Source organism: Taudactylus pleione, unplaced genomic scaffold (assembly GCF_031769625.1).
Source record: "Taudactylus pleione unplaced genomic scaffold, aTauple2 ptg000487l, whole genome shotgun sequence".
Taxonomy (NCBI): Eukaryota; Metazoa; Chordata; class Amphibia; order Anura; family Myobatrachidae; genus Taudactylus; species Taudactylus pleione.
In genome coordinates, this window is record NW_028284889.1 from 1,286,621 (window position 1) to 1,308,917 (window position 22,297).

At 45.5% G+C, this 22,297-nt stretch overlaps 1 protein-coding gene across 1 annotated transcript in view; it reads right to left on the reverse strand.

Moving 5' to 3' along the window:
* LOC148502654 (uroplakin-3b-like) overlaps positions 1-19,790 on the reverse strand; it is a 96,482-nt gene extending 76,692 nt beyond the window's left edge. Inside the window, exon 1 of the mRNA XM_088449494.1 lies at positions 19,690-19,790. Coding sequence (XP_088305620.1) covers positions 19,690-19,753 — 64 coding nt within the window. The 5' untranslated portion in view covers positions 19,754-19,790. The remainder of the gene's footprint in view (positions 1-19,689) is intronic.
* Between the last annotated feature and the right edge of the window lie 2,507 nt (positions 19,791-22,297).

Consider the following 22,297-nt stretch of genomic DNA (forward strand, 5'->3'; position numbering starts at 1 on the left):
ATATGAACCACCAGGCCCAGGAAAAATACAAATCTTTTGAGCAAGCTGCGCTACTGCCCATGTGAAAGGCAGTCTGAGGCAGCCAGTGCAGCAGTGTCATGGGCGGGCCTGGCAGGTTAAAACTAGGTGGTCTAGGGCTGGACCGGGAATCCGCAGGGATCTGGCTAATGGGTGGTTGGGACTCCGGACAACCCATTAGCCAGATAGCAGATCCGCTTGAATTGAAATGTTATTTATGTCCGTGGCTGCCCGGTCAGGAACTTATTTTATTGCTCGGCATTGCCCCCCCCCTTTTGAAAAGGAGGAGCTAGTTTGTTCCCCTGCCTGGTTTAGTTGTTATAAGCACTGCCACTGCCAGCAATGGCATGGCAGTTTACACTTGCAACGTATGCGATAACCTCACGCCATGTGAAATATTGTAAAGAGGACATATTTGTCGGAGCGTGCAAATTTATAGTTTGCAGGGTGGCACCGAACACCCTGGCGCCATCCCTGCTGGTGACTCTGCATGAAGCCCTCCTGTACTAATTGGCAAAGTAAGGGACCTATGTAAGATCAGGCCTGCCAAGAGCTGCGGCGAGCTGACGTAAAGGGGGCGTGGCTTAATTGTGGGTGGCGTGGCCACGCCCCCTTTGAGAAAAGGAAAAAAGAAAAACAAGTTTTGCAGCACCGCGAGGCGGCAGTGCACGCTGGCGAGGGTGCACTCTGAGCCCCCACATCCCGGCGCATAACCAGTGGGGGGCACGATCAGCTTGATCACTCCCCCCCAGGCATAGGAGACTGCTGTGGCTGCTTCATTTTAGCCTTGAGCAGTCTCCCAGTGCAGCCCGGTACACAGCAGCGTGTGCTGGGCTGCTGTGATGAAAGAGGGTGGTAGCGGTACCGGACCCGGGCCCCCGCAGGGCCCCTCCAACAAGCCCGGGCCCGGGTAATTTGTACCCGCTACCCCCCCTCTTGACGCCCCTGTGTAAGATACAACCAGCTTAGCAAAAATCTTTACATCTGTATTCAATAAGACAATAGGCCGGTAATTTTGACATTTAGAAGGGTCCTTACCCGGCTTGGGGTGCTATAATCTGAGCATACAGATATGTTCTCATACACCTAGCCTCAATAGACTGTGCAAGACACCCAGCATGACTGAGCTGCTCCAAGAGGTTTAGCTTACTATCTTATTCTCTAAATTTTGCATTGTAGGCGCAGTGAAACACCACTCAAAGTGTACTACAGACCCTGAACTGCGACTTTAGCTGCACAGGAATCAGTTTTAAACACGTACAAAGCCGCAGATGAAGCACAAGGGAACTTGGCATGAGTAAAAGCTGCGGCCGCTACATCGTAGCACTTTGCATAGAGAATCATACTAATTTACACAAAACTGTACAAATATGACACATTAAATTGATGAGTGCAATCTAGCAGAGTAGTTTTGTTGCTTCAAGTTGTTTTATTTGTGCAAATAAGATGCACATTTTAAGCAAAAAAAGTGGAGTGGACATGTTTCCCTGGGAGCTGGCGCACTGAGAGTGGCTATTTGGTGTGACCTTAGCTACACAGTATGAGGACACATCTGTACAAAATTTCCTGGGGAAAGGATTCAACAGCCGTTGCCTCATTAAGGAGGGCTGTAAACAGGGGCCAGGTCATCCTGAGATGGCAGTGAAAAGTAATTTATATAACCTTCTGGACCAGGGCTGGCTCCAGGAGTAGCCGTGCCCTGTGCCAGATTCGTCTAAAGCACCCACTAGTTGCGCACGGCAAAGCCGTGCGTGACCAAAAATGGGGGCATTGCCTAATTACCATAGGTCACGCCCCTAAGTGACTTTACTTGGGGGCGTGCCCGCATGGTGCGCCTCCCGTGTAACGTCAGGCTGGGGGCGAGCCCAGCACTCCGTCACTAGCTAGGCTTCTCCCAGCCCTCTCCCAGCACTGAATGCATGCCACACGCATGCACGCTACATCCATTCAGCTACTCCGGGGTCCGTCACCGCCACACAGCTGCGGCGGTGGGGGTGCTCAAGCTCCTGGCCAGACCACCCGTGGGACACTTTGGCCCACGAGTGGAACAGCGTTACAGTGCTGTCCCACTGAAATCGGGATGTCGGGAAAAAGAGCGGGCCCTGATCTGGACCATGGGCCTTATCTTTGGTAAACAGGAAATAGCACAGTGGACTTCCCCCATTGTCCATGTGGAATTGAGCACAGCCAGCTTCTCCCCACACAGCATAGGGAGAGCAACATCGGGAAAAAGGAATTAATAGAGGACTCAGATGATTGAAGGGGTAAAGGGATCATCACAGCTAATACATTAGCAATATCAAGGGGGGTTAACTAGTTTCTTACCAAGGGAATTCAATAGACATTTGATTCTGTTCCTTGCCTATTGACCGCGCAGCTTGTGAGTGTAAGTACCAGCTCTGTTGCCAGACATAAAACTTCTGTCTGAGCTTGTTCAAGGCAGACTGTATTCTTGTAAGGAACATTTTTTGGAATTGGTGTCTAATTTCATTAAGCCCCACTTTAAGAGAGTGGTGCAAGACTATGGCATTCTAAAAGAGACAATGTGGCTTCTAGGTCTACCTGGGTCTGTATTTATCTTCTCTAACTTATGGCCCCCACCTGAATAGCAACTCCTTAATGTACAGCTTTGAGTGTACATCGTCATCAATAGGTGAACATTTTAGGTGTCATCTGGTTTGCTTGTAAAAAGTCAGTATAGGTTGTAGAGGTCATATTTGGCCAAAAGTTTCCTATAGGCAACAGAGAGCCCCATGTTACGAGATCAAGGACTTCAACTAGAATCTCAGGATCTATCTAATTAAAGGTCTAGGGCCAAATTAGTCGATGTGCCACACACCAGCGCTCAGCTATTTAGCTGCCAACAGTAGTAGGCAGGAGGGAAGTTTTATGGGACGAGGGTGGATCACTCATTTTGGTCTCCAAAAGAACCATATGGCCAACAATCTCTGAGACTTTAGCACTAAGCTCTAGAATAGAAGAATGCATCTCTGATATAAGGTCAGCCCATAAGGCTGAAACCATCTCATGCTTGTGTATTGTCAGGAGAACATCCAAGACAAGGTTCATCTTCAAGTCACACCTGGAGGCAAAATGATAGCAGGCTGGGCCAGAGGAGGAAGACCAATGCTTATTCAGGGACAGTGAAACATGGAAGGGCAGTAAATTCTGTAGATACATTATACAGAGGTAGACCATAGATCAGGGGTCTTCAACCTTTAAGACTGTGTGGGCCACATTAAAAAATTTAACCAAGCCTGAGGGCCACTAAGCTATACTGCAGTATTTAGACTTTTAAATTTAAGGCTTCTAAGACCTTTTCCAGACTTATAAGACCATAATGAAGACTTCAAAAGATAATTTTATTATATTAATGAACGAAACATGATCTGTTTAACTTTTTTACAATAATATGTTCATGTCAGTGCGAAATTTGGCATTGTTTTTGCTTGGCCAGCTTGTCAATGTTGGCATCAATGTTGGAAGTTGCTATGCACAGAGTATTCTCAAGATGTTGGTCTGTAATCTGCGTTCTTGTCTTGGACTTCACATGCTTCATCCTGGAGAAGAATTGCTCACATAAGTATGTCCTTCCTAACAAAGCACACATCTTCAAAGCATGCTGTCGGAGATTAGGGAATGCATCCTGAGAAATGTAAACAAAGGTACATTGAAGAGTTGTTCTCGCAAAGATTAGTTGTTTTGGAGATCAAACAACTCCATTTGTACTGAGCCTGGCATTTCGGCAGCATTGACAGTAAAAGGCATTGAAAACAAATCGAAAAAAGACTGTTGATTACGGAAATCACTAAATCTCTCTTCGAACTCACTTCGCAACATGGTTAATTTTGTAGCGTAATCAACAGGAGACAAATAGTTTATCTCAGTGAGAAGCTTAAAAAGCGTTAAATCTTTTTTTGTGAGTTGTGCCTCCCAAAGTTTGAGCTTTCTACAAAAATTTTGATGTGATCAAACAGAGTGTGCGCCAGTTGATCCTTGGATTGGAGCCGCGTATGTAGGTCATTCATATACAAAGAGATGTCAGTCACAAAGGCAAAGTCTGCAATCCACTTTGGATCATTAAATTCCGCAATCAGCTTCCCCTTGGTTTACATAAACTGCTCTATTTCACTCCTTAAATCAAAGACTCTTTTAAGAACCTTCCCTCTGCTCAACCAATGCACATCACTATAATAAACCACATTGCCATGATCTGCTTGGCAATCTTGCGTCAAAAACTCTTGGAACTGACGATGATTCAATCCTCGTGCCCTAATAAAGTTAAGTACAGACACAATAACTTTCATGACATTCTCAAATCCAATAGTTTTCGCACATAAATTCTCCTGGTGGATTAAACAGTGGTACTGGACGAGATTATTTCCTTGTAGTTCCAGTTCTTTTTATAGAAGCGCAACAAACCCTTCATTCTTTCCCACCATAGCAGGGGCACCATCAGTTATCACTCCCACTAGGTTGGTTAAGCTGAATTCAAAACGCTGGAGTGTTTTCTTGGTGGCTTCCAGAATATCAGTGCCTTTCGTTTTCTCTTCATAGGTACAAGCGCTAGCAGCTCTTCTGTCACATTGAAGTGTTGATCAATGCCACGGACAAAGATAGCCAGTTGTGTTGTATCCCTCACATCTGTGCTCTCATCTAAAGCAAATGAATATGACGTAAATTGGGACAACCGTTTTTTCAAAGTTCCTTCAATGTCATTGGCAAGGTCTTCAACACGTTGTGCTACAGTTACGCCACTCCTTCAGTGCCAGCAGTCTCTCCCCCCAACCATTTCGTGCAAGCAATCTCTCCCCCAACCACTTCAGTGCCAGCAATCTCTCCCCCCATCCCCTTCAGTGCCAGCATCCCCCACCCAGTTTCAACCACCCCACCCCCAATCTCCCTCCCCTATCTGTACTCCAGTCGGTGGGGCGTGGAAAACAGCTCCAACAGAAAACAGCTCCGGACGGCATGCGGAGGGCCACCTGGAACAGCGGGCCACGGGTGTTATGTTCTGGTTTGCTTGTGGACCCGGGGTGGTAGCAGGAGCGATCACAGAAGCAGATTTGAAAATAAAACTAGGATTTTTAATAAGTGCTTGAGTAGACATATAATGTGGCAGTAAATAAAAGTCCAGGAAAATATAAATGTGCACAAGAGTTCTGTGGTGGGAGCAAAAGGGTTAATGTCCAGGTAGAAACAATTAGAGCTGTCCAGGTGTGCAGGTAGTGAAACTGAAAATAATCAAGCCAGGTTTGCAGGTAGTGAACTGAAACGCAGGATGTCAGCAGGCTCAGGCACTCAGGTATGGGCAAGGGTGATGGAGGAAGCGGGGTAGTCCAGTGGGAACTAGGAGCTGACAGGCAGACTGGCAGACAGCGAATTCACAGGAACAGGAAAGCACAGAGAACTCCCTCTCAGCTAGGCTGAGATACACGTTGCACTGGCAAAGAAGGAAGGCACTGACCCTTCCTAAATACCCCATGCCGTGCTGTTACTGGCCGGAGGGAACATGTGACTCACCAGGATTGGCCAGCCGCATCACATGGCCAGAAGGCAAGATGGCGGCGCCCATGCCAAACGGAATGGAGACGCCGCCAGGCCTCACCAGCGCAGAGTGACAACAGGGCTGCACAACAACGCGCGCAGCCAAAGCCCCCCGTCAGACACCAGCTCCGCCAACAGACAGCCCGCGCCACAATGACCTCACAGGTAACACCCGCCTAGCGCCATGCTGAAATACCCTGGCCGTGACAACGGGTTGAAGACCCATGCTATAGATAATTAGGGAGGTACAATCCACAGGTCAGGTGCCTACAAAACCTTCTTTGGCCAAGCAGAGGGACACAATGCCAAAAACACACACACACACACACAAACCTTCTCACTAGCATAGAACAAATGTAATTAGTTGAAGGCTGGGTGAGGAGAAAGGGAATAAGCAAGTAGGTAGTACACAGGTGACGGTATCGGTATGATTTACCACCGGAACCCTGCCCGGTGGTTGGAATCCCGACAGCGGCATCCCGGCAGAGGAGGAAATCCTGTCCGTCCTAAGGTAAGTATTGTCTAACCTAACCTCCCCCCCTAACCCTAACCCTCCCTTAGGGGTGCCTAACCCTAACCTTCCCCCCAGTGCCTAACCCTAATCCCCCCTCTAAGTGCCTAAACCTAACCCCCCCTGCACCGCCGCCTAAACCTAAGTCCCCCGGGGAGTGCCTAACCCTAAGTCCATCCCGGGGATGCCTAACCCCCTCCTCCCTTAGCCTAACTCTAACCTTCCGGGGGGTGCCTAACCCTAAATCCCCCCCCGGGAGCCCTAAACCTACCCCCCCCGCGGCTGTCCACGCTTGGTGCCCGGCATCCCTTCGATTGGGATGCCGGGCACCGGTCTACCGGCGTCGGTAAAAGGACAGGCGTCTAGATTTAGACGCCTGTCATTTAACCCTCACCGGGATTAAGCAGTCTGGAAGCCAGCTGTCGGGATTAGGTCTTCCATCTTCCCGTCTGCATACCCAGGTGACAGGAAATCCACAGCCCCAGAGTGAGCTGCAGGTATATCACATCATGGTTAATGGAGAAACCCCAAATATCTCAAGTTTAATAAGGTGTTGGAACATTATGTGTACTAATCCAAAATCCCCAGTCCAGAGACAAGCACTCAGCTGTAGATGCGGTGGACCAGCTGGAAGTGTAAATCACAGTTGCCCAAAAGTCTCCAGCCAGCAGATCTCTGACAAACAGTGGATCAGGAAGAAGAGCTGTGTCTTCACAGAGCTGGAACTGCAAGGGCAAAGCAGAACTGGCAATTGTCAGTCACCAGCTAGCTGAGCACTTGGATGACAGCAAGATGCTGGCTGGTAACTTGCGGAGAGTAATATGGCCTGGCAAATGCTCTCCCACCACATGTTGAAAATCTGAGCTACCACTATTTGGTGAAGGAGCAGGCTTAAAGTTGAATAATGGTGCATACACATGTAGCGATCTGCCAGCGATACATTATCACTGGCTGATCGTTATGCACCCTCCCTGGTGTGCTGGATGATCGATATCGATCATCCAGCACACCACCTACTTACCGACGACTATAGCGATATCGAGCAAGTTGACCGGCATGATATCGCTAATGTCCATACGTGGCCGCGCATCACTGGTCGATGGTAAGTTGGTAGGGACCTTTTAAATGAGCGATTTGAACGTTAACGATATCATTATAGTTCAACTCGTTCTTTTAAATCTGTACGTGTGTACGCACCATAAGGGGGTCAACAGCAGGCTCAGGCAGTTGAGGAGCAGACATCTACAGATGGGGATGTAAGAGGCACCCTTCCTATTAATATTTGACTAGAATTCCGCAGTGGATGAATGGAGGTCTCCAAAAGTGCGAACGTCATCTTAAGCCACTAGACCATACCCCCATTGCTGATATTTTTAAATTATTTCGATGATCTCTGTAAGCCAACTCCATTTGGCAATGATGAAAGGAAGAAAGGAAGGAAAAAAAGTTGTGTTCCTAAATCTACACCCAATAATCTGTGAGAATGAATAATACCATTGTAATTCAGTATACATATAAAAAAAATGTAATAAATCACGGTGCCAAGGGTGATTAAACTCCAGAGTCTACAAACATCTAATGGAATAACTGGAAGCTTCCTTAAAGTAATCTGGCATTAATAAGAGGTTTAACAAAACCAGGTAAAGATCCCCTGCAGCCTTATTGGCCTTTCACTATTGAAGTAATAAATAACTAATTAAAACAATATCAGATAGCTTAAATAATTACCTCTCCAATCCCATCATCAGTTAGCTTTTGTTAGGGCCAGGACTGGGATAAAAGTCATGTTGACATGTTTGAAGATTTATCAAAATAAAGACAACATACCCTACTGTTCAACTAAAACTAATTCATTTTTAATTTACCACACACCATTATTTAAAAAAAAAATTTTTTTGCAATTGAAAGAAGTAGACATGAAATAAAATGTGAGTACATTTTATAACATAAAAGGCATTTTCCAGTTCAACAACATGAGAGGAACCAGTAATCTCACGTTAGTAAAGACATTAAATGCTCCTTGGTTGACTCATTCACATTAGCAGACATCTAAATAAAGCTTAACGTGTTAAAGGAAATGTCCACCCTGAAATAGCTTCTGTTAAACATTCAGCAACACCTACAAATTCATATTTGTAGATAGAATGTTGACATACAGGACTGCCATACATTCGCTCCTTTCTACCGTCTAAATGCTGCCTCACCTTCTATTGATTTTAGGTGTTAACTGGTTGCTCCTGGAAACCAGGTAACTGGAGGCAGTAGGATGGACTTTATACTGTACCTACTCCTAACCTCCACCCCAAGTGTAATAAGTAATTTCTGTAAGCAACGTGATACGTGTATATACAGTTAGGGAAAATAAAGTACATTAGTGTTTTAAGTAACATATACAGACATATTCAACAACCTTATTCACCTCTACCACTTTTATGTCAACAAGGAAGTTAGGTTTGAGCCATGTACTCCCACGACTCCCAACATGTGCTCTTTACACGGTCACCTTATCTCTGGATAATGAAGCTCTCTTTTGCTTTCTCTTTACACTCTCTCTCTCTCTCATTTGTTATCTAAGACAAAGCAGTGTATTACATATGCACGGAATGGGGACTAGGAAAGAAGCCCCAGTGCATGTACAACTTAAACACAACTACAACTACCACTTCCTAAACAAACCTATATTCTATACCCTAACACATTTTTTTATATAAATATTTTTATAACATTTTATAATTTGTATATAGCACTTTTTGAAAAAACTTTTTTATATATAGAGTAATAGAAAAAAATCAAGTAAAAATTACTTTCATCATAAAGCCTTCAGGGGAAAAAAAAAGCTTTTTAATATCTCTCCAAGGCAAGACTAGATCTCGAAAATACATTTAACGGGTTATACTTAGGACCACTGGATCCAGAGTAAAAATCCACTTCACCTCCATTTTGCGCTGGTTCAATTCTCGGCCCCCTCCTCTTAAGGCTTTAGGGACACAGTCGATAATACGACATGTATTTTTGAGACTGATTATGTGAAACACTACTGTTACTAATCTACAATGTTAATTATTAATACTGTATTACATAAACTTGCCAGTGTATAAGGAGACCAATGTATACATATATGTCCAGAGCCGGTGCTAGGTTCGTCTGTCATTATCACGGACTCCCGAACTTGCTCCACCGCTCCACAGAGCAGTGTGATGTTCTGGGTTGTTTGTGGACCCGGGGTGGTAGCAGGAGTGATCACAGAAGCAGATTTAAAAATAAAACTAGAATTTTTAATAAGTGCTTGAGTAGACAGATAATGGCAGTAAATAAAAGTCCAGGAATATATAATGTGCACAAGAGTTCTGTGGTGGGAGTAAAAGGGTTAATGTCCAAGTAGATACAATTAAAGCTGTCCAGGTGTGCAGGTAGTGAAACTGAAAATAATCAAACCAGGTTAGTAGTGAGCTGAAAATAAACAAGCCAGGTATACAAGTAGTGAACTGAAGCGCAGGATGTCAGCAGGCTCAGGCACTCAGGTATGGGCAAGGGTGATGGAGGAAGCGGGGTAGTCCAGTGGGAGCTAGGAGCTAACAGGCAGACTGGCAGACAGCGAATTCACAGGAACAGGTAAGCACAGAGAACTCCCTCTCAGCTAGGCTGAGATACACGTTGCACTGGCAAAGAAGGAAGGCACTGACCCTTCCTAAATACCCCATGCCGTGCTGTTACTGGCCGGAGGGAACATGTGACTCACCAGGATTGGCCAGCCGCATCACATGGCCAGAAGGCAAGATGGCGGCGCCCATGCCAAACGGAATGGAGACGCCGCCAGGCCTTACCAGCGCAGAGTGACAACAGGCCCGCACAACAACGCGCGCAGCCAAAGCCCCCCGCCAGACACCAGCTCCGCCACCAGACAGCCCGCGCCACAATGACCTCACAGGTAACACTCGCCTAGCGCCATGCTGAAATACCCTGGCCGTGACAGTACCCCCCCCCCTTTTGGGGTGGCCTCAGGACACTCACCAGGCTTCTCCGGATGGGCAGAATGGAATCTCCTGATGAGCATGGGAGCGTGGACATCACGAGCATCAGTCCAGCAACGTTCCTCTGGACCGTAACCTTTCCAGTCCAGCAAATACTGTAGATGACCTCTGCGTAGACGAGAGTCCAAGATCTGGGTGACCTCAAACTCAACTCCTCTCTCCGTCTGGACTCGAGGAGAAGCAGGTAGAGCACTATGGAATTTATTCAGGACAAGGGGCTTCAATAAGGAAATATGGAAGGAATTTGGGATTTTTAGGTATGGGGGTAACTGTAGACGATAGGCCACTGGATTAATGACTTCTGTTATGGAGAAGGGGCCGATGAAGCGTGGTGCAAATTTCATAGAAGGAACCCTCAGACGAAGATTCCGGGTGGATAACCAGACCTGGCTTCCAACTTGCATGCGTGGAACTATTCTACGCTTCTTATCGGCCTGGGTCTTATAGCGAGAGGATGCCTTCAACAAATCAGACCGTAGTTGAGTCCAGATGGCAGCAAAATTCCGCACCGTGTCCTCCACGGCCGGAACATCGAAAACAGGCAGGCTTCGGAATTCGGGAACACGAGGATGAAGGCCATATACAACCTGAAATGGCGTTTGGTTAGTTGACGAGTGGTAGGAAGCATTATGTGCAAGCTCAGCCCACGGCAGCAAGGCAGCCCAATTGTCCTGGGAAGATGACATAAAAATTCTTAAGAAAGTCTCTAGATCTTGATTAACTCTCTCGGTGGAGCCGTTGCTTTGCGGATGGTAGGCCGTGGAAAAGTTTAACTTCACTTGAAGAACAGAACACAAAGCCCTCCAGAATTTTGCAGTAAACTGCACACCACGGTCAGAGACAATTTCAGCAGGAAGGCCATGTAGACGAAATATGTGTTGGACAAACAACTGTGCCAGGTCAGGGGCAGAAGGTAACTTCTTCAACGGTATATAGTGGACCATCTTAGAAAATCGGTCTATTACAACCCAGATAGTGTTGAAACCTTGAGAGACTGGCAGGTCTGTGACGAAATCCATGGAGAGATGCGTCCATGGACGTGATGGAGTAGGTAATGGAAGCAATTCCCCAGCTGGAGCTTGTCGTGATGATTTATGCTGGGCACAGGAGGAGCAGGAAGAGATAAACTCCATTATATCTGCCTTCATAGAAGGCCACCAATAGTGTCTTTTCAGGAACTCCAAGGTCTTCCGAGTGCCTGAGTGCCCTGCGAAGCGAGAGGAATGTGCCCAAGTGAGAAGCTGCTTCCTTAATTCCGGGGCCACAAATGATTTTCCCGTAGGAGGCTGAAGTTGTAATGCGGCGAAAACTCTTGATTCCAAGACAGGGGTATTGCTTTGATTTTCAGATTGATCATCACAGAGGAGAGATCTCGATAGGGCATCAGCTTTCTGATTAAGTGCTCCAGACCGAAAGGTCAGGGTGAACTGAAACCTGGCAAAGAATATTGCCCAGCGGGCCAAACGAGGACTCACACATTGGAGGTTTTTGAGAAATAGGAGATTTCTATGGTCCGTAAATACAGTAAATGGAAACTTGGCGCCTTCTAGCAAATATCTCCATTCTTTCAACGCCAACTTTACAGCTAGTAGTTCTTGCTCACCTATGGCGTAGTTCCTTTCGGCAGGTGAGAATTTTTTAGAAAAGAACCCACACGGATGGACTCGGTTGTCCTCATAACGTTGAGACAAGACTGCTCCCACAGCTTCAGATGATGCATCTACTTCCAACAAAAAAGGCCTGTCCAGATCTGGTTGTCGAAGAACTGGTGCTGAGATGAAGGCCTGTTTTAGAAGATGAAAGGCAGACTCTGCCTCAGGTGACCATTGGACAGGATTAGCACCTTTGCGGGTCAAGGCTGTAATGGGAGCCAGCTGTGTAGAAAATCCCTTAATGAAGCGTCTATAATAATTGGCAAAGCCCAACAATCTCTGGATGGCCTTCAGTGTCTGAGGTCGGGTCCAATCCAGAATTGCTTGTACCTTCTTGGGGTCCATTTCTAAACTGGAGCCAGATATTACATAGCCAAGAAAAGGTACACTGGGCACTCCAAAGACGCACTTCTCCAGTTTGCAGTAAAGGTGGTTTTCTCTCAAATGGGTCAGGACTTCCTTAACATGTTCTTGATGTTTAGCCACAGAGGGTGAAAAAATCAGTATGTCATCCAGATAGACAACAACCGAAACATATAACAGATCCCGGAAAATCTCATTAACTAAACTTTGAAAGACAGCAGGGGCGTTACACAATCCAAAAGGCATTACTAAATACTCGAAATGTCCATCTCTGGTATTAAAAGCGGTCTTCCATTCATCGCCAGCTCGGATACGAATGAGGTTGTAAGCCCCTCTTAGATCTAATTTAGAAAAAATGACAGAGCCCTTGACCCTATCAAACAACTCAGTAATCAGGGGAAGAGGGTATCGATTTTTTACAGTAATGTCATTAAGGCCTCGATAATCGATACATGGTCTTAGACCACCGTCCTTCTTGCCAACGAAGAAAAACCCAGCTCCGGCAGGTGAAGTAGAGGGGCAGATGAACCCCTTTGCCAGGTTGTCCCGGATGTACTCGGTCATGGCTTGAGTCTCAGGCAAGGACAGCGGATAGGTACGACCCCGAGGTGGCATTTTATCAGGTATCAATTCAATTGGACAGTCCCATTCCCTATGAGGGGGTAAGATATTTGCTTGTTGTTCAGAGAAAACGTCGGCAAACATCTGATATTCCTTGGGAATGGCAGAAGACACTAATGAAACTGTCTTTCTCACAGGTCGAATTTTTGGAAGACAGGATTTCTGACAGTCCATACCCCATGACAGAATCTGCATAGAACTCCAATCAATCCTGGGATTATGTTTACGTAACCAGGGTAGACCAAGAACAATTTCTTGAGAGGCCTCTGATATCACCAGGAATTTTAAGGACTCAGAATGAAGTGCCCCAATTCGGACCAATACAGGTTGAGTCTCTTTGGTGACTATCCCGTTAGTCAGAGGGCGTCCGTCTATCGAGGTCAGAGAGATAGCATGGTTGAGAGACAAACAAGGTATCTGAAATTTATCAATGAATCTAGACGTTATGAAATTTCCGGCTGCTCCTGAGTGGATTAGAGCAGTAGCAAAGACAGGTTTGGGTTTAAGATCCAAGGCTAAGGTAATCATGAAATCTTTAATTTTTGGAGACGGGTTCATAACTCCTAACTTGATGTCTCCAGGGTCAGTTAGGATTTGGCATTTCCCGGTTTACGGGGGCAGGAGATCAGCAGGTGACTCTCCGCAGTACAGACAGAGGTTCTTTTGCATTCTTCTCTGACGTTCTTCTTTAGAGAGGTGTGTATGATTCACCTGCATAGGCTCCTCTTCAGTAGGGGAAGGAATGGGACGGGTAGAAATGGAGGGGGTAAATGACCTTTGCCGGGCAGTTCTGTTTTTTTCAGCCTGACGTTGCCTGAAGCGTAGGTCAACTTTGATACACAACGAAATCATGTCGTTCAGATTAGTAGGAAGCTCTCGAGTGACTAGATCATCCTTTAGTCGGTCTGACAACCCATGCCAGAAGGTCGAGGTGAGGGCTTCCTCATTCCATTTGAGCTCTGATGCTAAAATTTGGAATTGCACGGCATATTGACTGACAGGACGGACCCCTTGTCTCAGTGTCATGATGTTTGATGATGCTGATACAGTACGCCCAGGTTCATCGAAAATCCTCCTGAAGGATGACACAAAGCCTGAGTAATTATCCAGCAGCGGATCTGAGCGCTCCCAGAGTGGGGAAGCCCATTCCAAGGCCTGGCCGGATAACAGAGAGACTATATAAGCCACTTAAGTTCTTGCAGTTACAAAGTTGTCAGGCTGCAGGGTAAAATGTATGTCACACTGATTTAGGAATCCTCGGCAGAGTTTAGGGTTGCCATCAAATTTACTTGGTAAAGGAAGATGTAAACGGGGAGATGATCTGCCTCCTGTATTCCCAGACGCTAAAGCGGATGTAGATGCTGGTACTCCAGGGGTAGAAAAGGAAGTTTGCAAACTATCCTGACGCTTGGACATCTCTTGCAGAAATTGAGCCATCTGATGCTGCATGTTTTCCAGATTTTCTAAACGACCAGAAATGCACCTGAACAAATCCACTCCTGACTCCTGATCCGTGGCCGGCTCCATGGGGCCAGTGCAAACTGTGATGTTCTGGGTTGTTTGTGGACCCGGGGTGGTAGCAGGAGTGATCACAGAAGCAGATTTAAAAATAAAACTAAAATTTTTAATAAGTGCTTGAGTAGACAGATAATGGCAGTAAATAAAAGTCCAGGAATATATAATGTGCACAAGAGTTCTGTGGTGGGAGTAAAAGGGTTAATGTCCAAGTAGATACAATTAAAGCTGTCCAGGTGTGCAGGTAGTGAAACTGAAAATAATCAAACCAGGTTAGTAGTGAGCTGAAAATAAACAAGCCAGGTATACAAGTAGTGAACTGAAGCGCAGGATGTCAGCAGGCTCAGGCACTCAGGTATGGGCAAGGGTGATGGAGGAAGCGGGGTAGTCCAGTGGGAGCTAGGAGCTGACAGGCAGACTGGCAGACAGCGAATTCACAGGAACACGTAAGCACAGAGAACTCCCTCAGCTAGGCTGAGATACACGTTGCACTGGCAAAGAAGGAAGGCACTGACCCTTCCTAAATACCCCATGCCGTGCTGTTACTGGCCGGAGGGAACATGTGACTCACCAGGATTGGCCAGCCGCATCACATGGCCAGAAGGCAAGATGGCGGTGCCCATGCCAAACGGAATGGAGACGCCGCCAGGCCTTACCAGCGCAGAGTGACAACAGGCCCGCACAACAACGCGCGCAGCCAAAGCCCCCCGCCAGACACCAGCTCCGCCACCAGACAGCCCGCGCCACAATGACCTCACAGGTAACACTCGCCTAGCGCCATGCTGAAATACCCTGGCCGTGACAAGCAGAGGACGTTGATTCTGGAATGGTGCCCACATCCCCCTCAAAAAAAAATTCAGCTCAGACCGGCTACTGCCCTGCTGATGCATCTAATGGCTCACTGTGTTCGCTAGCAGGCGAGCCGGGCCCAGGTAAAAGGATGTGGCCTAATCGCGGGAGGCGTGTTCACATCCCCGAGGGAGTCCCTATTTCAAATTTAGCTAGTTGGTGCCGCGGCCCACAAGTGCTTTGGTTTTGTGCCCATCTAGACTCTGGCCCCTCGGAACCTTGGGGCCCGGCACAGGTGTCCCTTTAGTCCCCCCTGTCACCAGGCCTGAGTGTGGGGGCATATTCCTAACATCAGCTGGTGCATTTACTGCTCAGACACCTGGAGCACTACAATGCCCAGTCTAAATTTCCAGTCTGCTTTATATGCTCAGGACCGTAACTATGGTGGTGCTACATGTGCCACAGCACAGAGCACAGCAAGGCAGGGGGCGCTGTACAGCCTCCTCCTCTTTCCCATGCCAACTCCTTCTCCCCCTTTCCATGTTGCCGCCTCCTTGTTCTCCCTGTGCTTGGTGTGCAGCGCCCTCTTCTTCCCCATGCTGCCACGCCTAGATCCAAGATAGTGTTTGACACATACTTATAGACATTTTGGCTGCCCCCTTCGGGAGAGTGCAGCCAGTTTGGTACAGCAGGAGAAAGTAAGGGGGTGTGCCGTGGCATAGGTTGGCGATTGGGGGGGCATGCCGGCATGAGCGTGTCATCGTGGCCAAGCACTGCACTAAACAATGCCGATAGTAATGGCATTGTAAAGTGGGAACGTGGCTACGATTAAGTGATTCAGCACGAATCGCGTCATCGGCCACCCATCCACTTTATTCGGGGAAGTGGGTGGCGCTGGGCAGACAGGAGGCACAGCGGGATACTTGTAAGCCTTTTCGGTCAGCCGGTAGCAACACCAGATTTTCGGGAACCTACCTGCTGTTCCGAGAGGTTAGGCAAGTATGGTTTGACAGCATTGTAATAACTAAGACTATGCAATCCATCCCCGTTATAGGACCAAGCAGCAGTGCCAATGTGCTATTATCCCCAGTAGCAGCAACCACATGTGGGCGGGGTGTTGGGTACAGGTTGCCGGCGCTCAGGATCCTGGTGGTAAGAATCCTGACGTCGGCATCCTGACAGGGTTAGGATATCCTAACCCTCTCCCTAACCCTCCCTCACTGCTGCCTAAACTTATCCCTCCCCCCTAGTGCCTAAACCTAACCTCCCCCTAGTGCCTTACCCTAATACTTAACATTGGGATTCCGGGGCTGGGATTCTGACAGGCGTTGGGATTCCGGCGTCGGCATTCTACGCACAGCATCCTGATTTGGGATTATAACTACATCCCCTGTGGCACAGCTACAACTGGTAACATACATGTTTTGGCAGCCGTGTAGCAGCAGATGGGACACCAGAATCCCGCGTGAGCCAAATCATGACATTATTATATCACTTCTTATGTAGGACACACACGCATCCATGGCACATGCTCAGGTGTCCCAGTGTGTGATGTGCACGGTTGGGAGCCTCCAGTTTACAGTATTAGTCCTCAGCCTGCATACAGTAATATATGTATTTTCCGGTATTAGTAGCCATGTGCCTGTGTTACTGCCCAGCAGCAGCCCAATGTACTGCCTCCCTCACAGCCTCAAATATAACACTGGCAGGGGCTACTTAGGTCACTAACACATGTAATAAGGGAAGGAAATCTGCCTCATAAAATGACTCAATATATGTTTGTTTTCCCTTTGAGAATCAAGTAATCATGGATCTCTGCTTTCCAGTCATCCTAATCATAGCTACAGTAGTTTCAAACATTATGCTTCCTGCATGGTTTCTCTGAGTGGATCAGGTGATATCCTTAGGACTCCTATACACAAGCCACTTTCCAAGCATGTTTGGCATTCACTACATTAGTGCTTCTCAAACTCTGGGCATGATTTATGCAATGCCAATATTTACGCAGATCGAGCAATTGTTAGCTACAGCGCATGCACGAATGCTGCACTACGTACGTGCTGCGATTATAATGTGACGCTGGCACAGAGAATTCACTCGCAAAGTGAGTAACAGGTAGTCAGCTTTTGGGGGAGGTAATGGGGGGGAGGTTAGAACAAATCAGGTGTGTATAACCGTTTAAATGGCATTTCATTGGCGTGCATATATTAGCCATTGTGTTCTCCTTGAGAGCTCTCAGCGTGTCAGGAGAGCTGCAGTATTTGCAGCTGACTTATAAGCTGCGGTGCTGCCTGATCGGCATCGATGTTACTGATGTTTACGCTGTTGCACGTTATCGTATGGATATGAGAAGGCAGCAGTGGGTGTCCCTATACTCGGGTAGGCTTTTGGAGACATAGTATATTTTCCATAAAAATCACAACTGTGATTGCATTAGCGTAAATCTCCAAATCAGACCCCCTGTCCTCAAGAAACACTAACAGTCCAATGTTTAAGGATAAGTGCTTGCGCATAGGTAAATTAATTAGTACCTCAATCATTTTGATTTAACCGTCTGTGCTCAACATTGTATATCCTTAAAATCTGGATTGTTAGTGTGTCTTGAGGTCAGAGTTTGACAAGCAATGCCAATGCTCTTTCTGACATAGGGTACCAAAATGTTTAGTTACGACTCCGTATATACTACAGTTATACCTGTCATATTCCTTTGTCTTATGCTACTTGTTCTACCTGGTTCAATAGACCTAAGAACTGGTTAAGCGATATCTCCACCAGCACCAAACTGTGCAACACACTCAAAAACATATATACTTCAGCCAAGTATATTCCCTCCTGATGTATACATTGTGTGGGGGACTACTACATCCAGCCAGGGGCGTAACTAAACTTAGGAGGCCCTTACAGCAAAATTTTCACTAGCCCCCCACGGTCCATGGCCCCCACTCGGTCTGCGCCCCCCCTCCTCACTCCCTTCTTCTCGACTTACCTGCTCCATGGACTCGCTGCGCAGGCACACATCATCTTCCGGTTTGCTCCATCTCTACTCACTGAGTGATGCTGGGAAGAGGCGGCCACGCCTCCTCCCAGTATCAATCAATGAGGAGAGCCGGAGGTGGAGCCGACTAAGAGGATGCGACATGGATGGAGGGGCTTCGACCACGGAGCAGGTAAGTCGAGAAAAAAGGAGTGAGGAGGGTGCGGAAGGGCAGGCCATGGACTGAGGCCTGGCACCGTATGTGTAGGGGGAGGGCCAGGGCCCATAGCAGCCGCATCCTCTGCACCTACGGTAGTTACGCCACTGCATCCAGCATCACTGCTGCGCACCGTACTGTCATACAATTCTGCTAATACAGTAGGTTATCCAACCAGCAGTTTCAAGTTAATAGGCTCTGGAACCTCATATACATATTACATACCAATACCCTGCTAATAGGTGGAACTTGTATGGCAGCACTCGGCCCTGCTGGCTGTTGATAGTGGAGTGCATACTGCGCAGACTCTATTTTGTTCCTCCAGGGAGTTTGCATTCCCTGTTCCAAGATGGCCACGGAGGTAGCACTGCGAATGCGCAATGCCATCTTGTCACTATGTTAGAGTGCCACAGTGGAAGATGGGCAAAGCACTGTTACCTGTATTTACCGCTGTTCAAGCATCCTTCACCGCTACTTGCAGGCTACATACACTCACCGGTTGGTGAGCTGTGTGACACCCTGTTCCACTTAAGCTCCGCTCCATCCAAACCAGTATGTATCACAGCGAGTACGGCTGTACCTCATTTGTCCTTCAATAAACCATTCCACTGGTTAAGCTGGGCTGTTTTTGATAAGGCATACGCTGATGTGTACATAAACTCTGCAGTATTACTGCATCTGTACACACAAATTCCCAACACTGGCAGCATGCAGTAACAGCAGCACCAGGATGAAGGGTCTTATATATACCCCCAAGTCTTTTATTAGCACTGATTAACTATGTCTAAATATTTACTGTCTTCATTAATAGACTCACAGCAGTCTACACTGTGACATCATTCATGTTATATACATTACATTGTTAGCATCTGTTATATGTAAAAATAACTATTAAATTACCAGCAGGACCATTGCTCACAGTGATGCCATGTGTTGTTCCTTGTATCTGGGTTGACAACAATAATATAACTACTATAGTCTCTGTATGTCATTTACTAAGACTAGAAATCATAAATACATTAAGAAGTGACATGATTTATACAAACAGAAAAACACTACTTTCACATGTTTTGCTTTTATATGTATAATATCAAATGTCTATTATATTAATAATAGTGTTAATACAGTTAATTACAGTAATGTGCCTAAAGAAACTGACAGTTTGCAGTTATATTCATTAAATCCCATGGTCACTAATGCAGAAGGTCACTAAATGCCTATTACTGTATACTGCTTTTCATAACTCCTTTTGAGAAAAAAATTATTGTGATATACAAAAGAATCTTTAGGGCAGTGTCAGCATTAAACTAATATGGCAATGTAGTCAGCAAAAGACCACAACAGTCCTAAAATAGCATATTATTAAATACATTATCTCACAGACTCTTTTACTAGCAGTATGTAGTATGCATGTGGTATCCAAATAAAGGTACAAAGCAATAACATCTAACCTGGTACAGCTGCAACAGCAGACACAGCTAGGAGCAACGCCAGTGTAACCTGTAGCTCCATCATTATTCTACTCTCTTCAGATGTTCATGTGAGGGTCTGAAGTACGTTTCTGCCAATGCTTTTTGCATACACATACACTAAGAGATGTGACATTTCTAAGCGGGTTCTCCCCTCAGGCAAACAATGCTATTTTCTGAAATAACATTCCTAAGATGTTGAATTCTGCTTTTCACACAAGTCACAAACATGTTCAACCTGTTTAAATGGAAACACAACTAGAGCACCAGTTCTTCTTATACGGAAGAACATTAGTAATATAGGGGCATATTCATCATTACTAAAAATTAGATGGAGTTCTACCTAATTACCGGAAGAATTAATTATTCCTCCTCTCCATCAGTATATATTGTGAAAAGCTATCATTTTTGTGATGACAGCTTTCTGGGAAATAGATAGTTTTCCCTGCCTACTCTAACTTACCACAGCTGTAATCAGTGCTGCGCATGCGCTGTTACATCCATAAAAGCAGCGCTTGCGCAGCACTGCCTACAGCTGCGATAATTCTGTGCCCCCCCAACCCTCCCCTCCGCTCCCCTCCCTTCCCTGTCCCTCACTTACCTGGCCCGCTGCAGCCACCTCCGTCTCAAGCTGCTGCTCTGACACTGTGTTCTCCCTGCAGAACACAGTACAGTTTAGAGAAAAAAAAGTTTTATTTTTCTAAACTTTACTGTGTTCTGCCGGGAGAACAGTGTCAGAGCATCAGACAGAGCCGGAGGAGGAACCAGGGAGCGCTGGAGGGAGCGGAGGAGGACCTGCCCAGCTGAAAGCAGTTAAGTGTAACCCGCTGTACGCCACCTCAGAATGCCGTATAGTAACACCATCAAATTCCGAAAATACATAATTTTCGGAATTTGATGAATAGCATAATTTCTACATCCCCATACTAATGTATTGGGAGTGTGGAATTTAACGCAGGTGGACTTAGCCAGGAGATATCAGTGATATCTCCTGTGTTAAGTGTCTTCATGAATACTAAAATAATGGTAATTAAGGAAAATGTCCTTAAAAACTTGGTTTTAGTGTTGATGAATAGGCCCAAGAGTTACAAATTAATAGACAATGCCATATTTCACAGCAATTCAGATTTGTAGAATGGTTGCACTTTATGGGGTAAATCCAATTACGTGCGAGTTGGGTTCCCCATTATAAAAGCCCTCGCAAAAAGTTTTTGAATATGAGGAAAAATAACAAAATGAAAAGGAAGGAAAAAAAAACATTAATGAAACAATGGTGACCCCGTAAAAAGTAAGGAAAAAGGCAAAGTAAAGATCTTTAATCTGAGTTGAACATTCATGAAATATCAGTTTTAGAGAAGGGGCTTAAATTTTCCCCGACAAGTTCTATGAACAAGTTTAAGGTCTATGTGGACCTACAAAAATTTGTACAAAAACTTTAATCAAAGAGATTCTTTGCATTAAAACCAGAATCAGATCCTAATAGGAATGAGGAAGCAACGAGGTCTACATCTTTTAAACCAAGATAGTTTTTTTTATCCTACTTTTATGAAAGGCAATTTTGTTGAAACTTTAAAATGAACTAGTACAAAAGGACTTAGAAGAATTTCCTGAAAAGAAAGTGACATTCAATTTGACTAAGAAAGAAAATGAAGCATTGAAACAACTTAAAGAAAATACAGACCTTATTGTAAAACCAGCAGATAAGGGGGGAAGGGTGATTTTAATGGACCGTGAAAAATATGAGGGAGAAATCCTTAGGCAACTCACAGACTCTGTAACATATAAAAAAGTAAGGGGAAACCCTACAAATAGGATTTTAAACAATTTAACAGCTCTAGTGAATGAATATGCGGATAAATCAGCAATAACAGAGACAGAATGTACATTTTTTATTAATACTGAACCTTCGATACCTGCACTCTACATCTTACCGAAAGGGCCACAAGGATGCCGTAAATCCTCCGGGGAGGCCTATCATATCAGGAGTAAATTTGGTAACAGCCAAATTCTCGGAATTTATGGATTATTTTTTACAACTACTGGTTTTAACTAATAGATCCCATCTTAAAGACACTTTAGATGCTTTAAATGTAATAAAAGACATCAAATGGGAGGATGAATATCTTTTAATTACTGCAGATGTCTGTTCACTCTATGCAATAATTAAATACGAGCAGTCTCATCAGTGATTACACAGCGGAACTGAAAGAATTTTTATTAATTAATAATTATTTCCATTTTAAAGACCATTTAAATTTGCAAAATATAGGCACAGTGATGGGCACCAGGTTCACCCCTAGTTATGCCAACATATTTATGGTGATGTGGGAGACTCTATATGTGTGGAACAATAGAAACTATGGCATGAACCTGGTGTCCTGGTTCAGATATATTGATGACATAATTTTTATCTGGAAAGGTGGTCGTCAAGTTTTAGATGAATTTTGTAACTCTTAAAATGAAAATAATTTTAATATTAAAATATCTTTTGAGATTAGTAATGTTTCAATACATTTTTTAGATTTAATGATATATGTACAGGATGGCAAATTAATGCCTCGTAATTTCACTAAACCTATGGATTTGGGGG